This window comes from Heteronotia binoei, unplaced genomic scaffold (genome assembly GCF_032191835.1).
Source record: "Heteronotia binoei isolate CCM8104 ecotype False Entrance Well unplaced genomic scaffold, APGP_CSIRO_Hbin_v1 ptg002239l, whole genome shotgun sequence".
Classification (NCBI taxonomy): Eukaryota; Metazoa; Chordata; class Lepidosauria; order Squamata; family Gekkonidae; genus Heteronotia; species Heteronotia binoei.
This window is the reverse complement of record NW_026800602.1, coordinates 4,612-32,235: the sequence shown is the minus strand read 5'-3', so window position 1 is coordinate 32,235 and position 27,624 is coordinate 4,612. Positions and strand designations below refer to the sequence as shown.

At 42.9% G+C, this 27,624-nt stretch overlaps 1 protein-coding gene across 1 annotated transcript; it reads left to right on the top strand.

Annotated features, from left to right (window-relative positions):
- Window positions 1-295: 295 nt before the first annotated feature.
- LOC132565949 (double-stranded RNA-binding protein Staufen homolog 2-like) lies at window positions 296-27,230 on the top strand (the record flags this gene model as incomplete). The annotated part of the gene is made up of 5 exons (XM_060230565.1): window positions 296-572; window positions 11,161-11,366; window positions 12,102-12,232; window positions 14,959-15,118; window positions 27,158-27,230. Coding segments are annotated over exons 2-5 (557 nt in total), but the record flags the coding sequence as incomplete, so codon positions are not given.
- Between the last annotated feature and the right edge of the window lie 394 nt (window positions 27,231-27,624).

Here is a 27,624-nt window from a genome sequence, read left to right as displayed (position 1 = left end):
TGGAATCCTGCAGCAGCCGAAATCAATGCAGAGAGCAAAGCGGGTATCTGCCCCGATGAGTCAACAATTGTGCCATATGACCGGAACATCCTTGCATCCAAACGGCCCACACCTGCGTCCAGTGGGCCCGGGCTCCCGCTAAATCATGGCATCAGAGGCCACAAACCACTCCGGCTAAGCTCTTTGCTATGCAACTAGCAACTGCGTTGCACCCAGAGCTGCCGCTAGGGGGCGTGGGGTATTCTCCATCGGCCGGGAGGCGCAAGGGAAGGGGATGCGGACTGGGCCATTTGTGCTGGCAGAAGAGGGGGGGAGTGATGGAGCGGGTTCCGTGCGGGGAGGCCTCTGGCGAGGCGGCCGCGTAGTAGGATGGGCCGGGGAGGCCTAGGCTTCGGCTCTGGGGCGGCGCCGAAGCAGCAGGCCGCGGCGACTACGGGCCTGTATTCGTGGCCGGCCAGCGGGGGGTGGTGAAGTGGTTGGTTGTGGCCGGCGGCCGCCGAGGCACAGCGGGGTCAGTTCACTTTAGTGTTTGCCGATGTTGGAGGCGTCACCAAAGTGTCTCCGGGAACCAGGTAACTGGGGCCGTGGGGGGCGCCCGGACGAGCCCCGCTGGGACACCAGGAGGGAATGGGTGAGACCAAGAGCCGCAAGCACTGCGGCGCCAGGGGGAAGGTGGGCAGAAGTGGGAGATGCGGGTGCCGCCGCCCGGGCTGCCAGCAGGCAGAGCCAGACGCCGCCTCCCTCCCTCACCTTCCTCCTCTGTCCCGGCCGCATCTGCCGGCGGTAGAAGGGGAGGACTGACGGGGGAATGGAAGCGCCGTCCGGGCCCGGCCGAAGGCGAGCGACTTGCTGCTCCCCGTCTCTCTCTCCCAGCTGCCTGTTTCAGGAAACGCCCCCCCCCCCCCGCCCAAGCCGCGAGGGGGGATGGGAGTGGGTTACGATATAGGTCGGCTGCCTTTAGGACAAGGGGCAGCAGGTACACAGGTGAGGTCGATCCCTACCTTGCGGGATGCACGCCCCCAAAGCCTCCTGGCAAAGGGAGAACGGCAGGGTCTGCAAGGAGTGAAGTGCGGTCCTTGTTTTGTGGAACTGGAGTGGCTTGGCATAAGTGACGTTCTCCAGGGAAAACTAGTTATCTTCCCCCATACACCCCTCTCCCGTACTTAAGGAAATAAAGTACATTGCTACGGTGTTCAAAGAAAACGGGTAGTTTGTTCAGTGGCTTTCCTTCGTGGTTATCCCTGGAGGGGACTTTTTTTTTTTTAACCCAATGGTGAAAATGGGTACTGATCCAAGAATGCATCCACCTGCTTGTTCCTAGGTCAAAGTGCTGAGTATGTGAATCCTGGTTCTCTGTTTTCTTATATAAAAGTTGAGCTTTGGGAAGGTAACCATGTGGGTTACAGGCAATGTTCATTTAGGCAGAAGGCTTATTAATGGAATAAGGAATCCTTGATTGGTCAGATAGTCCATTACATTCCTATAATTCCTTTTTGTATATGATTTTGTATACAGCTTAAGGTTTGTTGCACTATTACCTTCAGCTGAAATAATTATATAGGTCTTAAATAATTATCTAAAAGCACTTGGAATTTGAGTGCCTTATCTCAGAAATCCTTCCAGCAAGTCTTATCTCTGTACTGCAGATGTGTGGACAAGAAACCTGGTTTGCCTAAGTCAACCTGAAGAGTTCATGGTTGACATAAAAATTGGACTGAGGATTTTGTGGTTTTCATTCATAGCTGCTAAAATACCCATGATCTGTTTAGCTTGATCCATTCAGGTTGAGGTATTATTCCAGGTAGTAAATGCTAGCAATTCCAAGTGTTGAGAGGGAAGAAACACTTTGTTACACAAATAATAGAATAAAGCAGGACTTTTGTTGTAGGAAAAGCCCAGCAGGAACTCATTTGCATATTAGGCCACACACCCCAATATCACCATTCTTTTACACGGGCTTTTTTGTAGAAAAAGGCCCAATGGGATATTTGCATATTAGGCACACTCCCTGATGCCAAGCCAGCTGGAACTGTGTTCCTGTGCATTCCTGCTCAAAAAAAGCCCTGGAATAAAGTATTAAAGAGTGCAGAATTCTGCACTCACTTCCTTATTTAAAAGGTTGTACTTATCTACACACACAAAAGTAAATTCAGTATGTATCTGAAGAAGTGGGCCTGCAAACAAAAGCTCATATCGTTAATAAACTTTTGTTGGTCTTAAAGGTGCCATGGAACTTAAAATTTGTTCTGCTGCTTCAGACCAACATGGCTGCACTCCTAAGAGTAAATTACGTAAAAGTTATTCTTTTTCTCTCTGCTGGGGAATCAGCATGCCAGCAGTTTTCAGATAGATATATTTTGCTTTTACTAAACATTTAATATGTTAAAAATAACCTCAGAGGCCCCCACTTCAGTGGAGAGTTGGAACTCTAAGCAGATGATATGGCTCTATAAGGATGTAATGCTAGTACTACCAGTGGTGAAAGTTACTCCTGTTTTTATCTCTAGAAGGGATGTACAAGAAACAAAGCAGGATCTCTTGTCAGGCAAGAGCAGTGCTCTGCTTAAATACACCAGATTCTTTATACATGACCTAATCTTTGCTTTGTTTTGTTCCCTTTGGCTTAATTAGTGATCAACATCTAATGTGAAACAAGGAAAAATTTATTTATACGAGCATTTTTAGACTGCTCACTCCACTACCGAAGAGACCTAAAGCAGCTTACAAACAAAGCCCCAAACTGCAGAACAATAAAAACAAATCTGAGCTAGCTTGGTTCTGGGAAACTGATTTTTTACAGGTCCTAGTTTGAGAGCTACAGACTAATAGCCAAAAGCTCTGAGTCATGTCACTGCATGCACACACACACACACACTCCGTCGAATACCTGCAGAAGTGGGCTGTCTTCCTGAACAGACATCAATTGCTACAGCAAGCCATCAAGATCTTCCTCAGTTTTCTCTGGGTGACCTTGGGTCAGTCACAGCTCTCTCAGAGCTCTCTCAGCCTCATTACCTCACAGGGTGCCTTTTGTGGACAGAAGAAGGGAAGGTTACGAACATTGAACATAAGTAAAGGTCAATTTATTACAGTGCTACTTATTTCTGAATAAATGTACTTAGGATTAGCTCATTGAACTAGCAGCTTCCAGAAACATGGTAAAGTATATGTTACTGGACACTATGCTATATTTTTAAAAATCTCATTTATTATGATCAAATCTGCAAGGAATATGTGTATCATTTATCAGATCTGCCTGGAAAGTTAGATAAAATAGGGATAATATACTGGGAACAAATATAAAATGAACAGTTAAATGGCACCTGTTCAGTTATTTCCATGGCTGCATTCAGTAAATAGTTCATTCTTCTGGATAAGAGCTGCCATGTTTTTAGTCCTAGAATCTGGAATTGAAAAAAAAATGTTTTGATACTGTAGTTGTAAATTAAAACACATGCATAATACACTATTTTGAAGTCAGCTGTAATATTAGTTACATAAAAAAGCACTGGTACATTTATTTACTTCATTTTTATTTACCTTTCTCACAGAAGACTCATGGTGAGCAAGTGTTGTGTACTGCTTACTGTCAGTCTAGGATCTGGGTGAGCCAAGTATGAATCCCTAGTCTGGTTATTGTAAGCTTGTTGGTTGAAGCTGAGCTAGTCACACACTCTCAGCCCAAGTGATCACAGACTTGTGATGATAAAATAAAGGAGGAGGATGTAAACTGTCCCCACTGGGAAGAAAAGTCTGGTATTGATGACATAAATAAATAAAGTGGATTACAGAAATTAAAAGCCAACTATGTATAACAGGAAAAATCAGTTACAAACATTTGACATTAAAAGTTCCAATGATGTTCTATTTGTATAAATGACCTTGAAGGCAGTTCCATTGTTCACATTCTATGCAGTAGCTGCTGTATTCATCAGTTTGCAGGGTAGCATCTTCAGAAGGCCTTGTTAAGATGAACAGAGCTGTCACAGCAGACCAAATTCTGTAATCAAACTAATTGTCTTCTGGTGAAAACTATTATAGTTAGCTGTTTTAGACATTTTTAAAAAAAACTTATCACAGCATTTGAGAACAAAATAGCGTGACTGTAAAGCTGGTTCTTAAACTTATATTTTTTCTATGAAAAACTTGTATCTTTACCAAGCACTAAGGGCTTCCATATTGCGCTTATATTATTAAGCGAAGTATATCAACGGGACTTCTGAGTAAGCATGGGTAGGACTAGGCTGCAAGTATTTAACATGCTAACAAATATGGCCAGTGTAACACAGTGGGTTTCATATTGAGGTTGCACTTACTATGTGATTTGAGCCATACATCCCCTCTAATGCCTTGACTTTTTTTGGTTTTTTGTAGAATTTTAAAATTGAATGATTCCACAGACCTTCACTTTAAACACACAGAACATAGTGAAAGCACATTGTAAAAAGAGAGAAGGAAGGTGACAGTGGGAGTGTATTTACATTGGTATTCTCGGAAGTTTACACCAGCGGTTACTTTGGCAGTACCATCTAGAGTCAGCTCAGCAGGGAATAAATTGAACTGGCTCCATGGCAGTGAAGAAATGAATTATTTGATTGTTGCTGTAGGAGTAGACAACTATTTGAAATAATGCACCATAAGAAGAAGAAACAACTTAAGAAAATAACTGCCATGCTGAATTTATAAATCCTCTAATCTAGAATTTTTATTTCAAGAGTACCTAGCCTGATGTCTTCCTTAGCTGCAAAGAGTTGCATGTAGCAGGTGCAAAGCTGCTGAAAACAGCATTTCCTTAATAAATCCTTACCTTTGGCAGATCAGGCAGCTGGCCCCCTATCTCTCTCCCCATGACTTGGCTACAGTGACCCATGCAATGGTCACTTCCAGGCTTGATTACTGTAACCTACACTACGCAGGATTGACCTTGTGGCTGATGTGGAAACTTGTGCATTGTGGTCATAGTATTATTTGTGTTTAGACTGTATTATTAATTGTTTTAAGTTCTTATATTCTATTAATGTATCTTTATTTATGATGTGATCCACTCTGAACCTGTTTGCGGAGAGAGCAGAATAAAATTTTATATTAAAAATAAATAATCGTATGCAGAGTTACTCCATTTTAAGCCCATGTAAACCATTAGGATTGCACTATAGGAGTAAGCTTATGCTGTGAGCTTGCTTTCAATCATTTGCTGCTATAAGCATAGGAATCCATAATAGGACAATGCTGTATCTTTGCAGGGAGCTGAAGGACATGTGTAGAGTTAGGGGTGGGTATGGACCAGCCCAGTGCCCTAATTTCATGATGGACTGGGGCCCGGTTCACAGTCTGTTTGCCCATTCCATGCATTTGCAGTTTTGATGGACCACCCATGGACTGCAAATTTTTTTAGGTGGTCCATTTGGTCTGTTGGGGCAGTCTGTGAGCCAGACATGTTGGCTCCCAGGGAACCCTTTGAAGCCATTCCACTGCTGTGATGTGCTGTGAGTGACATTGCCCTGCCATGGTAGGCAATCCAGAAGTGGGCTCACGAGGCATTTCAATACCTTCTGAGACCACTTCTGGGTTGCACCTGTCATGGACTTCCCAAGCCACAAACTAGTTCTTAAATTGCAAAGTCCATGGAAGTGTGTGGGACCTCCATTTTTCTGCTCCACGCCCATCCCTAATTGTTGTTGTTCAGTCGCACAGTTGAGTCCGACTCTTTGCAAATGGACAAAGTCATGCCAGGTCCTCCTGTCTTCCACCATCCTCCGAAGTCTGCTCAAATTCGTGTTTGTTACATCAGTAACGCTGTCCAGCCATCTCATCTTTTGCCGTCCCCTTCTTTTGCCTTCTGTCTTTCCCAGCATCAGGATCTTCTCCAGTGAGTGCTCCTTTCTCATTTGGTGGCCAAAGTATTTTAGCTTCAGCATCTGACCTTCCAGGGAACAGTCTTGGTTGATTTCCCTTAGGACTGACTGATTAGATCTTCTTGCAGTCCAAGGAACTCTCAAGATTCTTCTCCAGCACCACATCTCAAAAGCATCTATTCTTCTGCGTTTGGCCTTCCTTATGGTCCAGCTCTCACAGCCAAACATTACTACTGGGAATACCATCGCTTTGACTATATGGACTTTTATTGGCCGGGTGATGTCTCTACTTTTTATTATACTTCCCAGGTTCGCCATAGCTGTCCTTTCATGGAGCAAACATCTTTTAATTTCATGGCTACAGTCACCATCTGCAGTGATCTTGGATCCCAGAAATGTGAAGTCTCACTACTTCTATGTCTTCCCCTTCTATTTGCCAAGGTATGATGGGGCTGGATGCCATGATCTTAGGGTTTTTTTTTTTTTGATGTTGAGTTTCAAGCCTACTTTTGTGCTCTCCTCTTTCACCCTCAACAAGAGGTTCTTTAGGTCCTCCTCACTTTCTGCCATTAGAGTGGTGTCATCTGCATATCTGAGGTTGTTGATGTTTTTCCTGGCAATCTTAATTCTGGCTTCTGCTTCATCCAGGCCAGCATTCCGCATGATGTACTCTGCATATAAATTAAATAAGCAGGGTGACAATATACATCCTTGTCGAACTCCTTTTTCTATTCTAAACCAACCAGTTGTTCCATATCCCGTTCTGACAGTTGCTTCTTGACCCTTATACAGGTTTCTGGTCTGGTACTCCCATCTCTTTAAGGACTTGCCACAGTTTGTTGTGATCCACACAATCAAAGGCTTTAGCATAGTCAATGAAGCAGAAATAGATGTTTTTCTGATACTCCCGTACTTTCTCCATAATCCATTGAATGTTGGCAATTTTATCTCTAGTTCCTCTACCTCTCCGAAACCCAGCTTGAACTTCTGGTAGTTCCCGATCTACATACTACTGAAGCCTAGCTTGTAGGATCTTTAACATGACCGTGCTGGCATGTAAAATGAGTGCAATGGTGCGATAGTTTGAACATTCTTTGGCATTACCCTTCTTTGGGATTGGAATATAAACTGACCTTTTCCAATCCTGTGGCCACTGTTGCATTTTCCAAATTTGTTGACATAATGTGTGCATCACTTTAACAGCATCATCTTTTAGGACTTTGAATAGCTCAACTGGGATACCGTCATCTCCGCTTGCTTTGTTGTTAGTAATGCTTTCTAAGGCCCATTTGACTTCACACTCCAGGAAGTCTGGCTCGAGGTGAGCGATTTCACTGTCATAGTTGTCAAGGACATCCCTAATAGACATACTGTTTTATGCTAACAGAAGTAAATTTGAACTGAATGTTTGAATAAATGTATTTGCAAAGTGAGCCTGAAATGCCAATGATCCAAACTTGATAGGTAATTCCATTTTAATTGAGGGAAAGTCTTTCAGAGTAAGAGTTCTAGCAGTGTTTAGACATTAAAAACCCAAAAGGGGAGTAATGTTCCAGTGTGCTGAGTCATTAAAAGTGCTTTACTCAGTTCTTCTTTATAACCTACATCATAATCCATTAAAATTTCCTCTCACCTTCACAGTTGTCTCCCACCAGTTCATCAATGAAATATTTAGCTAGTTAATAACTAACGTGATATATAGTGCAGTCCAGTGTAAATTTTTTTTTTTTTAAAGGTAAAGGTAATCACTCCCCTGTTCAAGCGCCAGTCGTTTCCGACCCTGGGGTGACATTGCATCATGACGTTTTCACAGCAGACTTTTTATGAGGTGGTTTGCCATTGCCTTCCCAAGTTATCTTTTCCCCCAGCAAGCTGGGTACTCATTTTACTGACCTTGGAAGGATGGGTCAACCTTGAGCTGGCTACCTGAACCCAGCTTCCAATGGGATCAAACTCAGGTCGTGAGCAGAGAACTCAGACTGCAGTACTGCAGCTTTAACACTCTGCACCATGGGGCTCCCTAGTGCAAAATTACTCTAGTGTAATAACTACATATAAAATATGCAGTGGAATAACTGCATATGATTTTGTTCTGTAAAACTCAGAATTTCTCTCTGTTCCTTCTTTCACAAATAATGTGTAGCATACAAAATAAGCAACTCTTCCACCTCACTTTGAACAAATCATGTTTTAAACATGGCTGAGGAAGTGTATTACCAACATTTTTAACCTTTCTTTAAACCCCATGATATATTGCAAACAATGTTTAAAGTCCTATTGAGAGCATGAACCAAGAGTTTTATGGGTGTTTTGATCCTGGCCAAATACTTAAAAACTTTGCATCCATCCCATTTCCAAAATAAGGAGGTCAATGTTTTAGTCTATGTAACTAATTTTTATTTGAGCTCCTCAAATAACTTAAATGTTATCCTGTTAATTTTATCCAGCTAGTTAATAAGTCAACTAATATCATAAGATGACTGGGCTGTCAAGATATTTCAACACCTTTCGCACACTACATCAAAGGAGGCCAATTTGGTTTAATTTGGATGCCCGCTGCCTCAATTGAAGGCCTGGTGGAACAGCTCCATCTTATAAGCCCTTTGAAACAGTAATAAATCTGGCAGGCTCTAACCTCCAGTGGGAGCATGTTCCACCAGGCTGAGGCCAGGGCAGAGAAGGCCCTGGCCCTAGTCAAGGCTAAACAGATGTCCTTAGGGCCGGGAACAAACCAGCCGGGGATAACTGAGTATTCTATCTTTGTTATCCCAGGAACTCCTTGACCTCTTGTCTTCTCTCTACCTGTTATAATGCAACTGTCAGAGCATGCAGAGATGTCAAATTTCCTTTACTGACATTGGCTTAGTTAACAGATAACCCACTGAAGACTTGGGCTCAGTCTGACCTCTGCAGGCTTTATAAACTCTTAGTCAGTAAAACCCAGATCACAAGGAGTGGCTCATCTTTATTGCAGAGCTCAATCACTTTAAGCATTTCCTATGTGCCATGAGGTTTTAACTGATACTGGTTGTTGCAAATTGGTTGAATAATTTGAGAGACTTCCAATGAAAACAGGCAGTCGGGATCTCTATTTGTGTAGTAGGAGTAACAGTGATGTTCTTCACAATTTATAAGAAGTAACAGGGATGTTATGAGAAGGAATGTCATCAGGATTATTAGACATTTTTCAATTAACAGTGCTGTTAGAATGATTGTAACATGGAAGTTCATTTGCATTGCTAAAATGTATAAATTGTTGAAATATGAAACAGAAGAAGAACAGGTGAAAGACTGTATGATAAAATGGGCTAGAATTTTGAACATGATATACTAATGGAACAGTGAGCAAGATTATGGTTGAAAGGACTCAAGTTTACATTAAATGTTACTCTAAAAGAAAAAAAATATAAGATGATGTTTTGTTGTTTTGTTCTAGTCAGATAAGCTGACTAGAATATATAAAAACACTTCAAATAAATGTTTGAAATGTGAGCAGCAGGAAGGAACATTTTATCATCTGTGGTGGACTTGTGATAAAGCCAAAACATACTGGATACAAATACATTTATAGATACAGAAAATTTTAAGAATGAATATACTAATGAAACTGGAAACTTTTTTGTTGGGACTGATGGACAAACATCTGGAAAACAGTCACAGAACTTTTAAAAATATGTGATTATAGCAGCAAGGTTACTCTATGCAGAGAGCTGGAAAACTATGAAAATACTTGCAGTAGAAGAATGGTGGTTGAAGATGTTGGGATTAATAGAAATGGCTAAATTTACTTATTCAGTCAAAGAAAAGAGATTATTTACTTTTATTGCTAGTTGGAAGCCCCTTGACTTTATGTATGCTAAAGAAAAAAATAACTTGATATGTTGATTTGAAGAGTAAGGGTATATAATTAAGTTTATACAGTATAGGAAAAGAGAGGAATAAGTTGGATTGTGGTAATGATTATATTGTTCTTTGCCGCCAAAATATTTCTTGGGTTTGGTTAAACTGTAAAGATACGTTTCTCTGCTCTATTTTCTTTTCTTTTCTTTTTTCTTTTTATTGTTTATATATGTTTCCTCTCAATTTTTCTTGTTTTTAAATATATGTATGTGTGTATATATATATATATATATATATATATAAAATATATATAGAATATTAAATAGGAACGTGGAAGTTCAAATAATAAACGCTACACAATTTATAAATATCAGGAATGACATTATTTATTTGGCTTTCTAATTTGTCATGTGAATTAAAGGACAAATTTAAAATAATGTATCACTTATACATATATTACCAAGGAAATTTGCCATTAAAATACTTCCTGCATATCTTTGATAAGTTTATTTGAATGCAGAAAAGCAGTTCCTTGTTTCTGAAATATGCTGAGGTTCAGGCTTTGTCAAATCTCTGTAGGATGGGAGTACTAAAGATAGGAAGCAGCTACTGAGAAGGTCTCAGTCAACTTTTTAAACTCAGCCATTATTACTGCATCTGTTTTACAGGCTTTTGTCAAAGCAGGTCTCATGATCCGAAACACAGTCTTTTTGGTGTTGTTAGGGAACCCCTTCTTTTTTCACCAATGGAAGAACTAGCTGGATCCAGTCTCATATGTTTTATTACCATTGCTAAATACAAAGCATCACTGAGAATTTATTCTGAGCTGATGGAAAGGTCAATAGAACTTAAGCGTGTAGAAGTAATTTAGGTACATTATAATTGTTCTCATTATCAGGCACCTATATTGCCTAAATCTTTCTGTATTCTGCTATATCAGGGGTTGTTGAACTGCGGCTCAGGAGCCACATGTGACTCTTTCACACATATTGTGTGGCTCTTGAAGCCTGCCCCACCCCACTGGCTGGTTTGGAGAAGGCATTTCTTTCTTTAAAGCACTTCTCCGAGCCAAGCCAGCTGGCAGCTTGGAGAATGCTTTTAAAGTCAGTTGCTTTATTTCCTCCTCTCCCTCCCTCCACCCTCCCCTCCATTTATTTACCTACCTTCCTTCCTTCCCTACTTCCTTCCTTCCTGCCTGCCTGCTCTTGAACATCTGATGTTCATGTCTTGTGGCTCTTGAACATCTGACATTTATTCTATGTGGTCTTGCATTAAGCAAGTTTGTCCATCGCTGTGCTATGTTCTTTAAAGTTTGTTTGGATACCAAGAGACTGGTTAATAGACCTTTTTTTTTTTTTAACGCTGGTGTTGGGTTGCAGGCCATATTTGCAGTTTCCCTTGGGAATGGAGGGATAGGCAAACAGCAGCACTGCTCTTATATATTTATTGTTGTTTTCTTCTTCAGTAAAAAAATAATAATGGCACAAGTCAAAACACAGACTGTAACAAATCACTCTGGACCTGCCCTGACTACCCCAGCAACACCAGCCCCATCAGTAATGGCAACAAGTTCAGTTGGTCTTCAGTCCTCCGTAAATGGATCTGTTCCAGAGTTGGCTGTAGACTGTAATAATTCTACAGCTGGTTTGGTGGATTGTACCAGCTCACCTGGTGAGTGGGTGATTGGTTTTAAGCTATTTTTTTTAATTTGTGTAATCAACTTTAGAGTGTTTGTAATAAGCACAAAATGGGCAATTTATACAAAACAGCTGAATCAGTATTTGTGTAGAAACATTTAAGACAGCTGGAAGTGATCCAGCTGCATTTCTTTATAGAACATAATGTCTAAGTCTTTTTGGCAACAAGTGGTACTTCTTTTGAAGTCCTGTAAATAAAATGTAGTTCCTAGTGCTGTACATTGAAACATTGGCCTCCAAAAGTAAAACTACACTGAAAGTTTTTGGTGTTGAATATGAAGAGAATGGACAGAAAAAAGAGAGAGAATGTGCAGAGAAAATATACTGTTAGCAAACCTGAAGACTCGCAAGCATTCCTGGGTTTAAGCAACAGAGATTTAGAATGTATAGACAGGAGAAAAGAAAGAAACAGGGAAACTGTAAACGTTAAAGTTTGCTCTTTAAATGTTAAAGGCCAAGAACAGAACAGGTTTTAAATTTCAGAAGTGTGGTTAATTCAAATTAGAATGTTTTAATCAACTTTCTTATTTTCAGATTTTCTAAAAACTTATGTTAAAAATGTACACATTTCTGTTATTATAGAAAATAATAATCCAGATGGAGTTCAGTATACAATAGGGTGTCTGAGATATTCTAGTTAAGCTATATATTTTTTATTTTTTTCTATATATGTTACTTCTGAATTGGCTTGTCAATTATTTATTTACAGTTCCTTTCCAAGATAACATGGTAAACCCCAAAGAGAAAACACCAATGTGTCTGGTAAATGAGTTAGCCCGTTTCAATAGAATTCAGCCTCTGTATAAACTTCTGAACGAACGAGGACCTGCTCATGCAAAGGTAACATTTATTTATTTATTTCTATTTTTCAGCCACTCTCCCTGGCAAAGCCAGGTTCAGGGCGGTGCACAACGTGTCATATAAAACATCAATTAGACTAAAAGCAGAAATGAGCCTAAAAGATGGTGCTTTGCAGTACAGTTGTGTAATGGGAGTGCCAAGATGGAACCATCACTGGCCTCTACCAAACGCCTGGTGGAATACCTCTGCCTTACAAGCCCTGCAAAACTGTAACAAATCCCACAAGGCATAGTTGTTAGTCAGCAGAGAGTTACACCAGGTTGGAGACAGAGCGGAGAATGCCCTGTCTCTGGTCGAGGACAGCTGTATTTGTAATCATTTCTTAGCTTTTAAACTAAGTAAGCATAAGAGTACATATGAAGCTGCCTTATACTGAATCAGACCCTCGGTCCATCAAAGTCAGTATTGTCTATTCAGACTGGCAGTGGCTCTCCAGGGTCTCAAGCTAAGGTTTTTCACACCTATTTTGCCTGGACCCTTTTAGTTGGAGATGCTGGGGATTGAACCTGGGACCTTCTGCTTACCAAGCAAATGCTCTACCACTGAGCCACCGTCCCTCCCCTCAAGTAATTTCTACTTACTGTAACTTCCCTGGCAAATGTTGCATTTTAGTTGGTCCTAAGTATCAGTTGTCATGTACATCCCATACATAGTCTGATTTGTCTGTGTGTGTGTGTGTGTAAAATACTGTCAAGTGACAGCAGACATACGGTGACCCCAGCTACTAGCTCTCAAGGCAATTGAGATTCAAAGGTGGTTTGCCATTGCTTTCCTCTGTAAAGTCTTCCACCATTGTCTCTCTTCCAAGTACTGACTGTATTTAGTTTCTGAGAACTGACAAGATTGGGCTATATCATGATGCCTTCCCTTCCTAGTCTGCTTTTTAGCAATCTCTAGAAAGAAATTATTTAAATCCCAGTCCTTAAAATTTAAGGACTGTTTGCACCCCTCTCCTGGAGGGGGGGTGGACAGATATAGGAGTACCCAGGCAGGACTGGCAAACTGAGAACCATCCAGATAATATTTTTTTCAGGTCTGTGATATAGCACCTTTACAATGGGCTAAACCAGCTAAATCAAAAAATGAAGCAATGTACTGTTAGTTCTTCATTTATCTAAACATGACAAAAGACAGAAGAACTGAGTTCTTTACACAAAGATATTTATAAACATATCCCCACTTTATAGAATAGATGAAACTGCCACGAAGAAAAAAATAAACCTTGGAAGAACTAGACTGTGATTATTAATAGGTCTAAAATAAATAGGTCTAAAATAAAATTCTATGTGTTTATTTTTCAACAACAGTTTATGAGGTATCTGTTATCCCACCATTGCTCTGAATCAGAAATGTGGGCAGTATCATGAATCAAAAGGCACTTTAAAAGTTATTTATTTATTTATTTGGACTTATATTCTGCCCTCTCTGTGGGCGGGCTCAGAGCAGATCGCATCGAGATAAATAAAATACATACATTAATAGATGTATAACAATATTTAAAACAACTAAATAGTACAATAGTACAACAGCAAGGCATAAATAATCACAGATGCGATTTCACCTGGAGCGATTGGAGATCTTAATATGTGCCAAAGAATGATGGGCAAACTTCAGTGAGGGAGGCCAGCTTTTCTCAAAGCTGAACCCTGTGGGTCCCCAGGGCTGTTGTACATGAGTAACCAAAGCTTTCTTTATTTTTTAAAAAAATTATATGAAGTTTTATTTAATTTCTGTAAAAAAACATTTTATCTACAAGCAATACAATGCATGAAGTTCATACAGCAGGAAAACAAGAACTGTAGCATAACTATCTGACATATTTTCAGAACCTACTTTAGAAGGCACAAACCTTTGTATTTTGTTTATTTATTTAGTTCAGTTTTTAGACTACCCCCCCCCCATGGGACAGGACTCAGGGCAGTAAACATCAATGAAATACTTACATAATTATAATAAAAAACTTAAAATCATAAAAATGTGCAACAATAAATTACCAGTCAGATGGCAATGCAACTGCCAAAGTATGTCACTGCCTCATGGGTGGAGAAGTTGGAGAAACAAGAGCGCCAGCCAAATGGAAGATGGTCACTGTCCTCAACCAAATGCCTAGTGGAACATCTCTGTCTTACATGTCCTGCAATACTTAAGTCCAAGAAGCAAAGGCCATAGCTCATGCATTCTCAATATCTCTATTGCAGTATAAGCATAGAACCCTCAATCCATCAAAATCCAAGCTAGCTACCTTACCCAGGCCCTTAACCCAATTATAGTTTTTGGCCAAGCAGCATCAGGTTGTGATGATACCCAATCAGGACACATTCTTGCTGGAACTCTAGAAAACTACCTCATCACTCCTGATTCCCCTCTCCCATCCTGTGGGCTGCAGGTTCTCTTGAGAAGCTAATTTCCACACTTCCAGCTCTGGCCTTGAAGGACTGTGTAGGCTGAGAGACCAATTAGTAACACCTGCAGGATGGAACAAGCCCATAACCATTCACAGTAACCCTTGAAGGGCGGGGTCCAGGGGTGCTTTGCCTCACAATATCCACACACTGATAAGTCAAAAATGTGTCATAAAAACTTCAGTCTACACTAGTTCTCATCCCTAAATCAAATTGCATGACCCATCAAAGAATGTAGTTCTTTTGTAGGAGACTTTGTCAGTGTTTGATCTTACTGACATCTGTCTTTTAATGTCTTTGGAGATGTTCACAGTGCAGCTGACTCTTGGAGAACAGACATGGGAAGCTGAAGGAAGCAGTATTAAAAAGGCTCATCATTCTGCTGCTAGCAAAGCTCTGAGTGAAACTACTCTACCCAAGCCAACACCAAGACCACCCAAAAATAATGTTAATAACAACCCAGGTAAGATATGTGCCACTTTCCGTAGTATTTCTCAGTATCTCGGCTCTGGGTTAACTTGGTTGCCCTTAGATCCAGGTGGGTAGCCATGTTGGTCTGAAGCAGTAGAACAAAGTTTGAGTCCAGTAGCTCCTTTAAGGCCAAGGTTTTACTCAAGGTAAAACTTTGTTGGTCTTAAAGGTGCCACTGGTCTCTTCGGTTACTCTTGTTTCAGCTGTGTTTTTTTTAAATGAAAAAATGAAATAAACAGAATGATCACCTTTAAATGTGGATCTTACACTGAGCATGTGCTTATCCTTTTTTTTGTCATAATAGAAGTTACTGAACTTTTGAATTTCTCTCTATGTGTATCTATGAAATTCAGCTTTGAAGAATTAAGTTGTAAACAGAATTAGTTGTCTTGTCAAAAATATCATGTTGTGATTAGGCCAAAAGAACAACAAGAAGACATAATAGACTTTTTGTCTTGATTTTATAAAGTTAGGCAGGGACCAATTTTATTTAGTATTTTGACCAAATCTTTCCCTCCATTCCTCTTCTTTGCAGCTGAATAACATAGTAATAGTAGTTAATAGATTCCTGCCTGGTTTTAATGATGTCCTAGAAATAGTCCTCCCCCCCTTGCAGTACTAGTAAACTAAACAAACTACTGTACCTTTAGGAACTCATGGTGTCTTTATTCTAAATCCTATTTAGTCTGTCTCATTTGCCTAGATGTTTAAAAATATTCTGTGTTGGAAATTCAGTCTTTTTGTTAAATAGTTTTTAGCTAAAATTTAGAAGTAAAAATTTCTAATTTCCAAATTGGCAGCAAATAGGAACTAGGCTTGTATTCTCTGGAGCATTTCAATGGATAAAAGGTTTTTTGCCTGCAGTGTGATCCCCCCCCCCCCGCCATCTTCCCAACCCCCAAACAGCATTTCTTTTTTCTTTTCTTAAAAAAATTAAATAATTTATTTCATCAAAAACCCACATATCATCAGGGAAAACAGGCGAAGGAAAGAAGTAATAACACCTAGATAGTAAAGCGAAGGCAAGTACCATACTCCTGCTACTAAGGGCATTAAGCCAGTACATAACCCCAACAGAGAAACTGTAAGTGACCATACACTCAGATATAAATCTAGTCCCGGAAGTGTACATTAAATGGAATAATCTCATTCTTAGTTAAATATTGCAGAATCAGGAGTCATGTACCTACAAAGGTGTTGAACAGCATTTCAGCAGGTATTTTGGACTGCAGCTTGGAGGAAAGAAAATTGCACTCTGTGTGTGAAAATCACTCTGTGAATGGGAATTCTCTGGTGGATCCAACCCAAGGAATTTTGTTTCTTCTTCGTTTCCTTTAGCTTTTTCACTCCTGTCCAAGGAAAGGATTTGTTTCTTTTAAGAGTAAGATGCCTGCCAGTTTAGCTTTCTAATGCAGAGATATCTTCTAGTGAATACTGTACAGGTTTTCTCATTTTTTAGAATTTTTGTTTATTGTAGTTTTAATATTTTAATATTTGTGAAAATGTTTTTTTAGACTTTTCAGAGTGGAAAGTCTGTATATAAATGTCTTAATCATAGTAGAGTTTTGTGAGATAGTCACCTGATTTGCTGAATACAGTAGTGTTGCTTGTCGTGGGAACAAGTAAGTAAGTGAGTAAAATTTTATTTGTATCCCGCCCTCCCCCGCCAAAGCAGGCTCAGGGCGGCTAACAGCATTCGTAAATAAACAATACAGTAAATAAAAACATTAAATTAACATATTAAAACCAATCACTACTTAATTAAAACATTACTAAATTACTAAATTTGACAGTAACATTGTTGTTTGACGCTATCCCTGTCAGTTGACATAATAATAGCAAGATCCTGAACTGGACCGTTTTGGCGTTTTCCTTTGTTACACACTTATAATTCAGCAATTCATAAACGCCAGCTTGAAGAGGGTGGTCTTGCAGGCCCTGCGGAACTGATCAAGGCTCCGCAGGGCCCGCACCTCCTCTGGGAGCTGATTCCAAAGGAATGGGGCCGCGGTAGAAAAGGCCCGTGCGCGGGTATTCTGAAGTTCTTTTGGCCCAGGGATGGTCAATTTGTTTTTCCCTACTGACCTCAGTGCTCTCTGGGGCTCGTACTGGGAGAGACGGTCCCTCAGGTAGGTCGGTCCTCGGCCATATAGGGCTTTAAAGGTGATGACCAGCACTTTGTACTGGACCCGGTATACAATCGGCAGCCAGTGCAGTTTGCGTAGCCCCGGCCGTATATGCTCCCATCTTGGGAGACCTAGCAACAGCCTGGCCGCCGCCTTCTGCACTAGCTGCAACCTCCGGGTCCGGCACAGAGGCAGCCCCAGGTAGAGGGCGTTACAGTAGTCCAGTCTTGAGGTGACCGTTGCATGGATCACCGTTGCTAGGTCCTGACGCTCTAGGAAAGGGGCCAACTGCCTCGCCCGCCTCAGATGGAAAAATGCTGACTTGGCAGTGGCTGTTATCTGGGCCTCCATTGATAACGAAGGCTCCAGTAAAACACCCAAGCTCTTTACCTGTTGCGTCGCCTTCAGCGGCGCACCATCGAAGGCCGGGAGAGATATTTCCTTCCCCAGAGCGCCACGACCCACACAGAGAACCTCTGTCTTTGCCGGGTTCAACTTCAGCCCACTCAGCCTAAGCCACGTTGCAACAGCCTGTAAAGCCTGGTCCAGGTTCCCCGGGGCGGAGGCGGGCCGTCCGTCCATTAGCAGATAGAGCTGGGTGTCATCTGCATATTGATGGCAACCCAGCCCAAACCTCCGGGCAATCTGGGCAAGGGGGCGCATATAGATGTTGAATAACATCGGGGAGAGAACTGCTCCCTGAGGTACCCCACAGTCTAGTGTGCGCCTCTGAGATCGCTCACCCCCAATCGCCACCCTTTGTCCCCAACCCATGAGGAAGGAGGAAAGCCATTGTAAGGCCAACCCCCTAACCCCTATGTCGGCGAGGCGATGGATCAGCAGCTGATGGTTGACTGTATCAAATGCAGCCGACAGATCTAGTAACATCAGCACTGCCACACCGCCTCGATCCAGTTGCCGCTGGAGGTCATCTACCAAGGCGACCAGGACCGTCTCGGTCTCGTGGCCCGGCCGGAAACCAGACTGGCACGGGTCTAGGAAAGAAGCGTCATCTAGAAACCTCTGTAGCTGCAACGCCACTGCCCTCTCAGTAATTTTACCTAAGAATGGTAAATTAGACACCGGTCGATAATTTGCCAATTCGGCCGGGTCTGCTGTAGATTTTTTCAGGAGGGGGCGGACCAAGGCCTCTTTCAGAGGTGTTGGAAAATGCCCCTCTAAGAGGGATCTATTTATGATGTCCCGTAAAGGACATCTAAGCTCCCTCTGGCAGGATTTAATCAGCCAAGAGGGGCAAGGGTCCAAATCACATGTTGTTGGGCGAGCAGCAGAGAGGATTCCATCGACTTCCTCCAGGCTGAGTGGGTCGAAGTGGCCCAGCACTAAATCCGAAGACAGGTGCGTAGCCTCAGTTTCACTTACTGTATCTAATGTGATAGGCAGGTCTTGGCGGAGCGACGAGATTTTATCTGCAAAGTATTTTGCAAATGCCTCACAGCCTATCTCTAATTCTCTAACGTTTGGTTTGCCTTGTGGCAATGTTATAAGGTCCCCAATTACTCTAAACAATTGTGCTGGGCGCGAATTTGCAGAGGCAATCTTGGTTGCAAAGTAATCTTTCTTTGCAGCCTTAACTGCCATCTCATAAGACCTCATAAACGTTCTATAGGATGTTCTCGTCGCTTCGTCCCAAGTATGCCTCCACCGCCTCTCTAGTCGTCTGAGCCCTTGTTTCAGCTGGCGTAACTCCAAGGTATACCATGGAGCCAGCCTCACACGAGGGCGCCGAGGTGCAATTTCATCAATAGCCCTGGATAGCTGGCCTTGCCAGACTTCCACCAGGTCATCGAGGGAATTGCCAGTGGGCCAGGGATCCCTCAGGGCTGTTTGGAACCGTTCCGGGTCCATCAGGCCCTGGGGGCAAGCCAAAATGGGCTCTCCGCCCATACAGGGTTGGGGCGATGTCTCCATACGGGCCTTAAGGGCTAGGTGATCCGACCATGGAACCGCTTCAACCGCGATATCGTTCACCAAAATCCCAGACGCAAAGATCAGGTCTAGTGTGTGCCTGGCCTGATGCGTGGGAGTTGTGACAAACTGAGAGAGCCCCAGTGTCGCCATGGAAGACACTAGGTCCATCGCCTGAGTGGAGGCCGTGTCATCGGCATGGACATTGAAGTCGCCCAGGACCATAAGCCCCGGGTACTCCAATGCCCAGCCCGCCACTGCCTCCAATAGTGATGGTAAGGCGCTAGCTGGTGCGTTAGGCGGATGGTACACCAGCCAGATCGCCAACCCCCCTCCAACATCCCACGTCAGACCGGCACATTCGATACCATCGATCTTTGGGGCCGGGAGAGCTCGAAAGGAGTAACCCTCCCATATGAACAACGCCACCCCTCCCCCCCGCCCGTTATTCCGTGACTGGTGAAAGACCGAGTAACTTGGGGGGAGGTCATCTGGGAGAGAGCTACTGTCTCTCCATCCCGCACCCAGGTCTCGGTCACGCAAGCCAGGTCCACATCCTGTTGGAGCAGAAACTCCTTAAGGGTCGAGGTCTTATTGTTAATGGACCTGGCGTTGCATAACACCAGTGACGGAGACGAGCATTTCCTCTTGGCCCCACTACCTGCCACCATTGGGATGGGAAGTAGACTGGAAGGTGGCCGAGCACCGTTTTGTCTCTGTCTCCTTCCCTTATATATCTGTCTATTCCCACCGTCATATCTTCCCCTCCCCAGGAGCACTGGAATCCCTTGGGCAAACATCTGCACCTGCCTGGAATGAGCTCACAGTATGGCCCCCTCCCAATTTGTCTCCCAATTTATCTCCACCTGCCGTTCAATTTACCCCCCCCCGCCAGTCCCTCCTATTCTTAACTGCTAACACACTACTTATATCTTAACTTAATTAATTTAATAGCACGTCCCAGTCTCCCTTCCAATCAATTAGTAAAATATTATAAATTTTACTAATGTTTTTACTAATGTTTTAATCATTGATTGGTTTTAATGTGAATTTAATGTGAATTTATTGTTTTATTATTGTGTGGTTCACCTTAAATGTTGTTAGCCGCCCTGAGCCTGCTTCGGCGGGGGAGGGCGGGATACAAATAAAATTTTACATTACATTACATTACATAAATTTAATCGGTTCTAGCACTATTAATAAATAATCCCTCCCACCCCTTCCTAATTAATATGCTAAAAGTTATAAATATAGATATATATAATCTGATATATAAATATATTATAAATAATCAGTCACTAATTAATTGGCTAAAAATCAAATAAATTAATTAATAACAATTTTGACAAATTTCCATTAGTGGTCAGCGCTCAATTAATTAATAAGTTGTAAGTCCGAATATTCTGTAGAGGGGGTGGCGGTGTATATTGTCTATGGGTTACAGATCTTAAAGTCATACTTATAAGTTGGTCCTAGGTGCTGATAAAGTGCAGATGCCAGTGCAGTTGATGTTTAAACACACTCTTCGTCTCCGATCCCTTGCGGCTCGACACACTCCTGGGCTCCCCTGAGCCCTGTACAGGGCTTCTCTGTCGGGGAGTATCCAGGCCGTTGGGTCGGCCACGCTGGGTAGCGTCTGTAGATGGAAAGGGTGGGGGTGGGGGTGAAGATGGAGGGAGCAAGGAGGGGGGCGGGGAGGAGGGCGAGGGGGCGGGGGCCAGAGAGCGCCCACCAAGACCCACGTCCCGAGGACGGTCCACTGCCCGCTCACTGTCCGTGCTGCTCCTCAAGCTCCACACAACTCCGCAGCCGCTTCCCAGCCTCCACTCGTGGCAGCCCCCCGGCCGACCCCCGCAGCTCGTCCTCGGCGTTCCCAGCGGGCCGCCTGGCTCCTGCCTCCGCGTTTCTGCGGCTCCGCACCTCCCGCAGTCTCACCCGGCCTCCGCTTTTCTGTGGCTCCGCACCTCCCGCAGTCTCACCCAGACTCCCCCGCACGGCAGCTCGTGGTCGCGTCTCTCCTCCGCCTCAGCACCAGGCCCAGCCTCTGCCTCCGTTGTTTGCAGGTGGGGTTCGACATTCGTTCAGCTGTTTACTCTTAGTTGTTGCTTATTCGTTGCTTCTATATCACTTAGATGTATCAGTGCAGTCGCTGTAGTATCAGTGTTGATGTTATTGATAGTTATTGCTGTTAATAGGTGTTAGTAACAGCGGGAGCCCTAGTGTCTAGGCTTCCACTGCCGCCGCCATTTTTTTTGTAAACATTTGTTAGAGTAATGTTATACAAATCTTGCTTCTTGCTAAGGTATTGAGATCTGTAAGTTTTGATTTTCTTTCTAGTCAGTTTTTGTTTAGATATTCTTAAAAATCTTTCAAAGTAAGGGTATTTGCAAAATAGGACTAATCAACTGGATTAATTTATAACAGGGTGCCATTATGTATTCATTTTGTACCTATGTGTGAATCTGCTTTATGTGGAGTCACACCATTTATACATCTACCCCAGTATTGTCTATTATGACTAGCAATGGCAAGGCAAGGGTTCAGGCCGCAGATGTTCCCTGCCCTTCTGTTTGAGATTATTTTCATTAGAGAGGCTGGGGATTATCTTGGCTGTTGTGTGTGTGTCTTAAAAACTGCTAAATTGCTTCCAACCTATGGCCATCCTATGAATTAATGACCCTATGAATTAATCATATTAGGGGTGTATCAATTTGATTGGGAGGGTTTTACAATTAAGGAGCTAGTAGAATTGATTGAATTATTATTAGCTAATTAAAGAGGAGATTAGCAGGGTTTGGGGGTTTTAAATATTACTTAAATATTAGACTAGATTAATTGGCAGGTATAGACAAAATTAGGAAGATGACTTGGATTGGCAAGGGTGAAAAGGGTTAGTGAGTTAGTTAGTTGCTGGGTGGTGAGCTGTGTTCTTGTACAACTGGTCTGAGGCTGTGGCAGAGACCAGTAGGGGATGACTGGTCTGGGGATTCCAGTACTCCTGGGGAGGGGAAGATATGACGGTGGGAACATCACTATAAGGGAAGGAGGCCAAGATTTGGAAGCACTCAGCCCCCTTCCAGAATGTGTCCCATCCCAACGGTGGCAGGTAGTGGGGTCAGGCTGAATTACTTGCCTCCATCATTGGTGTTATGCAGTGCCAGGTCCATAAATAATAAGATCTCAGTCCTTCAGGATTTCCTGCTTGAGCAGGACGTGGACCTGGCTTGTGTGACAGAGACCTTGGGTGTAAGACGGGGAGACTGTAGCTATCTCCCAAACGGCTCCCCCAGAATACTCAATCTTTCACCAATCATGGACTGGCAGGCAAAGGGGAGGGGTGGCTCGATTCATACGAGAGGCTTACTTCTTCCGGGCTCTCTCGGCCCCAGAGATCAATGGCATTGAATGTGCCGGTCTGGTGTGGGACGTAGGGGAGAGGTTGGCGATATGACTGGTGTACCGTCTAACGCACCGGCCGGCGCCTTACTGTCCCTGATGGAGGCCGTAACAGGCTGGGCATTGAAGTACCCAAGGCTCTTGATCCTGGGTGACTTCAATGTTCATGCTGATGACATGACCACCATTTAAGCGATGGACCTAGTGTCATCCATGGCATCACTGGAACTCTCCCAATTTATTACAACAGCCACTCACCAGACGGGGCACATGCTAGATTTGAACTTTGCGGCGGGAGTCTTAGTGGATGGTATTACTGCTGAAGCAGTGCCATGGTCGGACCATTATGCCCTCAAGGCTTGTATGGATGTCCCACCCCAAGCCCGTTTAGATGGTGAGCATCTTTTGGCTCGCCCGCAAAGCCTGATGGACCCTGAGCAGTTCCAAATGGCTCTATGGGATTCCTGCCCCTCTGGCGATTCTCTGGATGACCTGGTTGAGTCTTGGCATGGCCAGCTTTCCAAAGCCATCGATGAGATTGTACCTTGGCATCTTCTGCATCCTCGTTCTAAGCTATCATCGGGGTATACCCCGGAATCGCGGCAGATGAAACGAGGGCTCAGAGAGGCAATGGCAGCGTACTCAAGACAAAGCGACGAGAACATCTTATAGAGAGTTTATGAGGTCCTATGAGATGGCAGTCAAAGCCACAAAGAAAACTTACTTTACGGCCAAGATTGCATCCGCGACTTTGTGCCCGGCACAATTGTTTAACACAATTCGGACTCTTACAACACTGCCCGCAAGGCAGACAAAACTTTAGGAAATTGGAGATTGGCTGTGAGGCTTTCATGAACTTTTTTGCAGATAAGATCTCTTTGCTCCGCCACGACCTTCCCACCACATTGGAAACAGTACGTGAACTCGAGGCCCCAAGTCTGTCTTCTGGGCCAGTTTTGATTGCTTTGATACACTCAGCCTGGAGGAAGTTGACAGAATCCTCTCCACTGTGTGCCCAACAACCTGTGATTAGGACCCTTGCCCCTCCTGGCTAATTAAAGCTTGCTAGAGGGAGCTCAGATATCCTATACGGGATATCGTAAATAGATCCCTCTCTGAAGGGCTTTTTTCAATGCCTCTTAAAGAGGCTGTGGTCTGCCCTTTCTTGAAAAAACCTACATTAGACCCAGCTGAATTGGCACACTATTGGTCGGTCTTGAATTTACCCTTTTGGGGTAAAATTATTGAAAGGGCAGTAGCGCTACAGTTACAGAGTTTTCTGGATGACGCTTCTGTTTTAGACCCCCACCAGTCTGGCTTTTGCCCAGGTCATGGGACGGAAAAAGTGCTGGTCGCCCTGGTGGATGACTTCCAGCAGCATCTGGACCGAGGCGGCTTGGCAATACTGATGTTGTTAGACCTATAGGCTGTGTTCGATACGGACGGCCATCGGTTACTGACCTGCCATCTCACCAACGCAGGGATTCAGGGGTTGGCCTTGCAATGGCTTTCTTCTTTCCTAGATGGTCGGGGACAAAGGGTGGCAATTGGGGGAAAGCTGTCCTGGAGGCACGTGCTTAATTGTGGGGTGCCTAAAGGGGCGGTGCTCTCCCCGATGTTGTTTAATATCTACAGGCGCCCACTTGCCCAGATTGCCCGGAGGTATGGGTTGGGTTGCCACCAGTACGTTGATGATACCCAGCTCTATCTGCTGATGGATGGCCAGCCTGGCTGTGTTCCAGAAAATCTAGATCTGACGTTGCAAGCCGTAGCAGGATGGCTTAGGCTGAGTTGCTTGAAGCTGAATCCAGTGAAGACAGATGTCCTTTGCTTGAGTCGCAGCGGTCTAGGTAGGGAAATCCCCTTACCAGCATTTGACGGTGCGCCACTGACAATGGCGCACAAGGTCAGAAGAAGCTTGAGGGTGCCGCTGGAGCCTGCCTTGACAATGAAGGTCCAGATAACAGCCACTGCTAAATCTGCTTTCTTCCATCTTAGGCAGGTGAGGCAGTCTGTCCCCTTCCTGGAGTGCGATGACCTGGCAACGGTGATCCATGCAACTGTCACCTCGAGGTTGGACTACTGTAATGCCCTATACTTAGGGCTGCCCCTGTGTCAAACCCGGAAACTACAGCTAGTGCAGAACGCGGCGGCCAGGCTGCTATTGGGGCTTCCCAGGTTAGAGCACATACAGCTGGAACTGCGGGAACTGCATTGGCTGCCAATAGTATACCAGATTTGCTACAAGGTGCTGGTTATTACCTTTAAAGTCCTGTATGGCCTAGGACCTGCCTACCTTAGGGACCATCTCTCCCCACACGTTCCGCAGAGTGTACTTCAATCTGGATCTCAAAATCTATTAGGAATCCCTGGGCCAAAGGAGGCAAATTAAAGAGCACTAGTGAGAGGGCCTTCTCGATTGCAGCCCCCTACTGGTGAAATCAACTACCAGAGGAAGTGAGGGCCTTGCAGAACCTTGTCCAGTTTTGTAAGGCCTATAAGACCTCTCTCTTCTGGTTGGCTTTCAACTGATGCTGAGCCTTTACTGTAGGGAAACTGAAGAGATACTGTCGCCACTGATAACATGTAATATCAAAGAGATTAGCACCAAATTACTCTGATTGTTTTAACTATTGAATGTGTAATTTTTATAATATGTATCGTTTTTAATTGTTTGTTGTGGGTTTTATACTGTGAGCCGCCCCGAGCCTGCTTTGGCAGGGAGGGGGGATATAAATCAAATCATCATATATTCTAATAGCCACATTGGCCAAATCTGAGGATACTTAAATCTGGTGACTAGATAAGAAAGACCTTTCTACAAACCTGAAAAATACCCCATATTTGAGTCAAATCAATTAACTTCCTTCATGTCAGCTTTCTTCCCTGTCCAACTTTCCCACTCATACATAGTAATGGGGAATACTGTAGTATTTGATGTCATGAATTTGGTCATCAGCAACACATCCTTCAGTTTAAGGATCTTTCTAGCTCCTTATGGCTGCCCTTCCTAGTCTCAATCTCCTTCTGATTTATTGGTTGCAATGTCCTTTTCAGTTGATGAATAAATCTTGAACAATTTCAGTTTCTTCATGTCAGCCTTAATGAGTGTAATTCTCAGTAGTTTATGCCCATCCCTAGTCATTACATTTGTCCTCTTGATGTTCATCTGTAATTCTCCTTTGGCACTTTCTGCTTTAACCTTCATCAGGAGTTGTTTCAGGTCTTCACTATTTTCTGCCAGTAATGTGGTATCATCTGCATATCTCAGATATCCACCAATTTTTACTCCACTTTCATCTAAATCTAATCCATCTATGTTTATTATATGTTCTGCATACAGATTGAACAGATATGGAGATAAAGTACGTCCTTGTCTGACACAGTTGCCAATTGGAAACTCTTCTGATTCTCCATATTCATGTCAATTCCCCATAATCAGTAGACTTTTGTCCAGAGTATAGGTTGTGCATCAAAAATAATCAGATGTTGTGTAACACCTGTTTCTTTTAAAACCAACCTTAGCTTTTCATGATGTATACCATGGGTGTCAAATTCATTTGTTATGAGGGCCAGATCTGACATAAATGAGACCTCATTGGGCTGGGCCATGTCAGGTATGGTTGAGCCATGTTGGGCTGGGCCACATGTTGGCTGTTATGTATTCATTTTGTACCTGTGTGTGAAGCTGCATTTTTTGGAGTCACACCATTGCTATGCAGTGTTGCAAAGTTGCAATATGATCTGTAGTTCTTCCTTTTCTGACTCTTTTTTTTGGAACTGGAATGTATTTGAGCATTTCCAGTTTGTGTGGCATTGTTTTGTTTTCCGTATTTGTTGGCATATTTGTGTTAAGATTGTGATAGACTCCATTTCTGTGACTTGCTCCATTGATATTCTGTCTACTCCTGGTGATTTGTTTCTCCCAGTTGCTTTGAGTATAGTTTTTACTTCACTTTCAAAAATGCTGATCTTCAAAAGATTCTGCTTTTATTTATAGTTTATTTTCCATGTTGATCTTTCAAGCATACCTAACTGTGCTTTAAAATTCCCCTTGATTTCTTGGAACTTGTGGAACAGGTCTCTTGTTCTTCCTTTTTTGTTCTTGTATATTCATTCTGGGTTTTATAACAATTCTTTGTTTCTTTATCTCTATGTGCTAGTCACTGGAATACTGCATTTAGACTTCTGCTTCTGTCACATTTTACTTTTCCTTCTTGTCTATCTTTAGCAATTTTAAGAGTTTCCCTCAGTCACTTATCAAGGCTTTTCTTTTTTTTTTTTTTGTTACAGGAATATGTGCATTCGTACTTGATAATATCTCTGGTTTCAAACTATATTTCTTCCAGTTCCCATTCACTTGAGCTTAGTAATGCAAATCTATTCTTGACATAGACCGATTTCGAGCTCAGCTTACCCCGCAGTCACGTTCCTCTTTGTGCAGCGTCCATCGGATTTCCCACTATCTGCGCTGGAGTTACAGGAAGTGTTGTGGCTTTTGTGCAGCAAACAGAAACTGGTTTTTAGTGGTTTCTGTTTGCTGCGCAAAAGCCGCGACACTTCCCGTAACTCTGGCACAGATAGTGGGAAATCCGACGGACACTGTGCAGAGAAGCTGAGTGCGAAATCGGTCATAGTCTTTAAACTCTTCAGGTATGTTATTTAGAGTGTATTTTGCCACTGTGAATCTTTAGTTGTTATTCTTCAGCTTTAGTCTAATTTTCAACATTAACAATCCATAATTTGCAGGACAATCAGCTCTTGGTCTTATTTTAGCAGAGAGAATAGAACTTCATCTTCTGCTTCTGATTATGTAATCTATTTGATTTCTGCATTTGTGTTTGGTGATGCTCATATGTACAATTGTCTGTCTAGTTGGCTGAAACATGTTTGTATTTGAACAGCTTATTGTCTTCACATAATTCTATGAGTTGCTCTCCTACTTCTTTTCATGCTCCTAAGTCCATATTTTCTGACAATAATTGATTCTATTTTGTTTCCCACTTTTGCATTCCAATCACCTATGATTATCTGTACATCTTGTTTA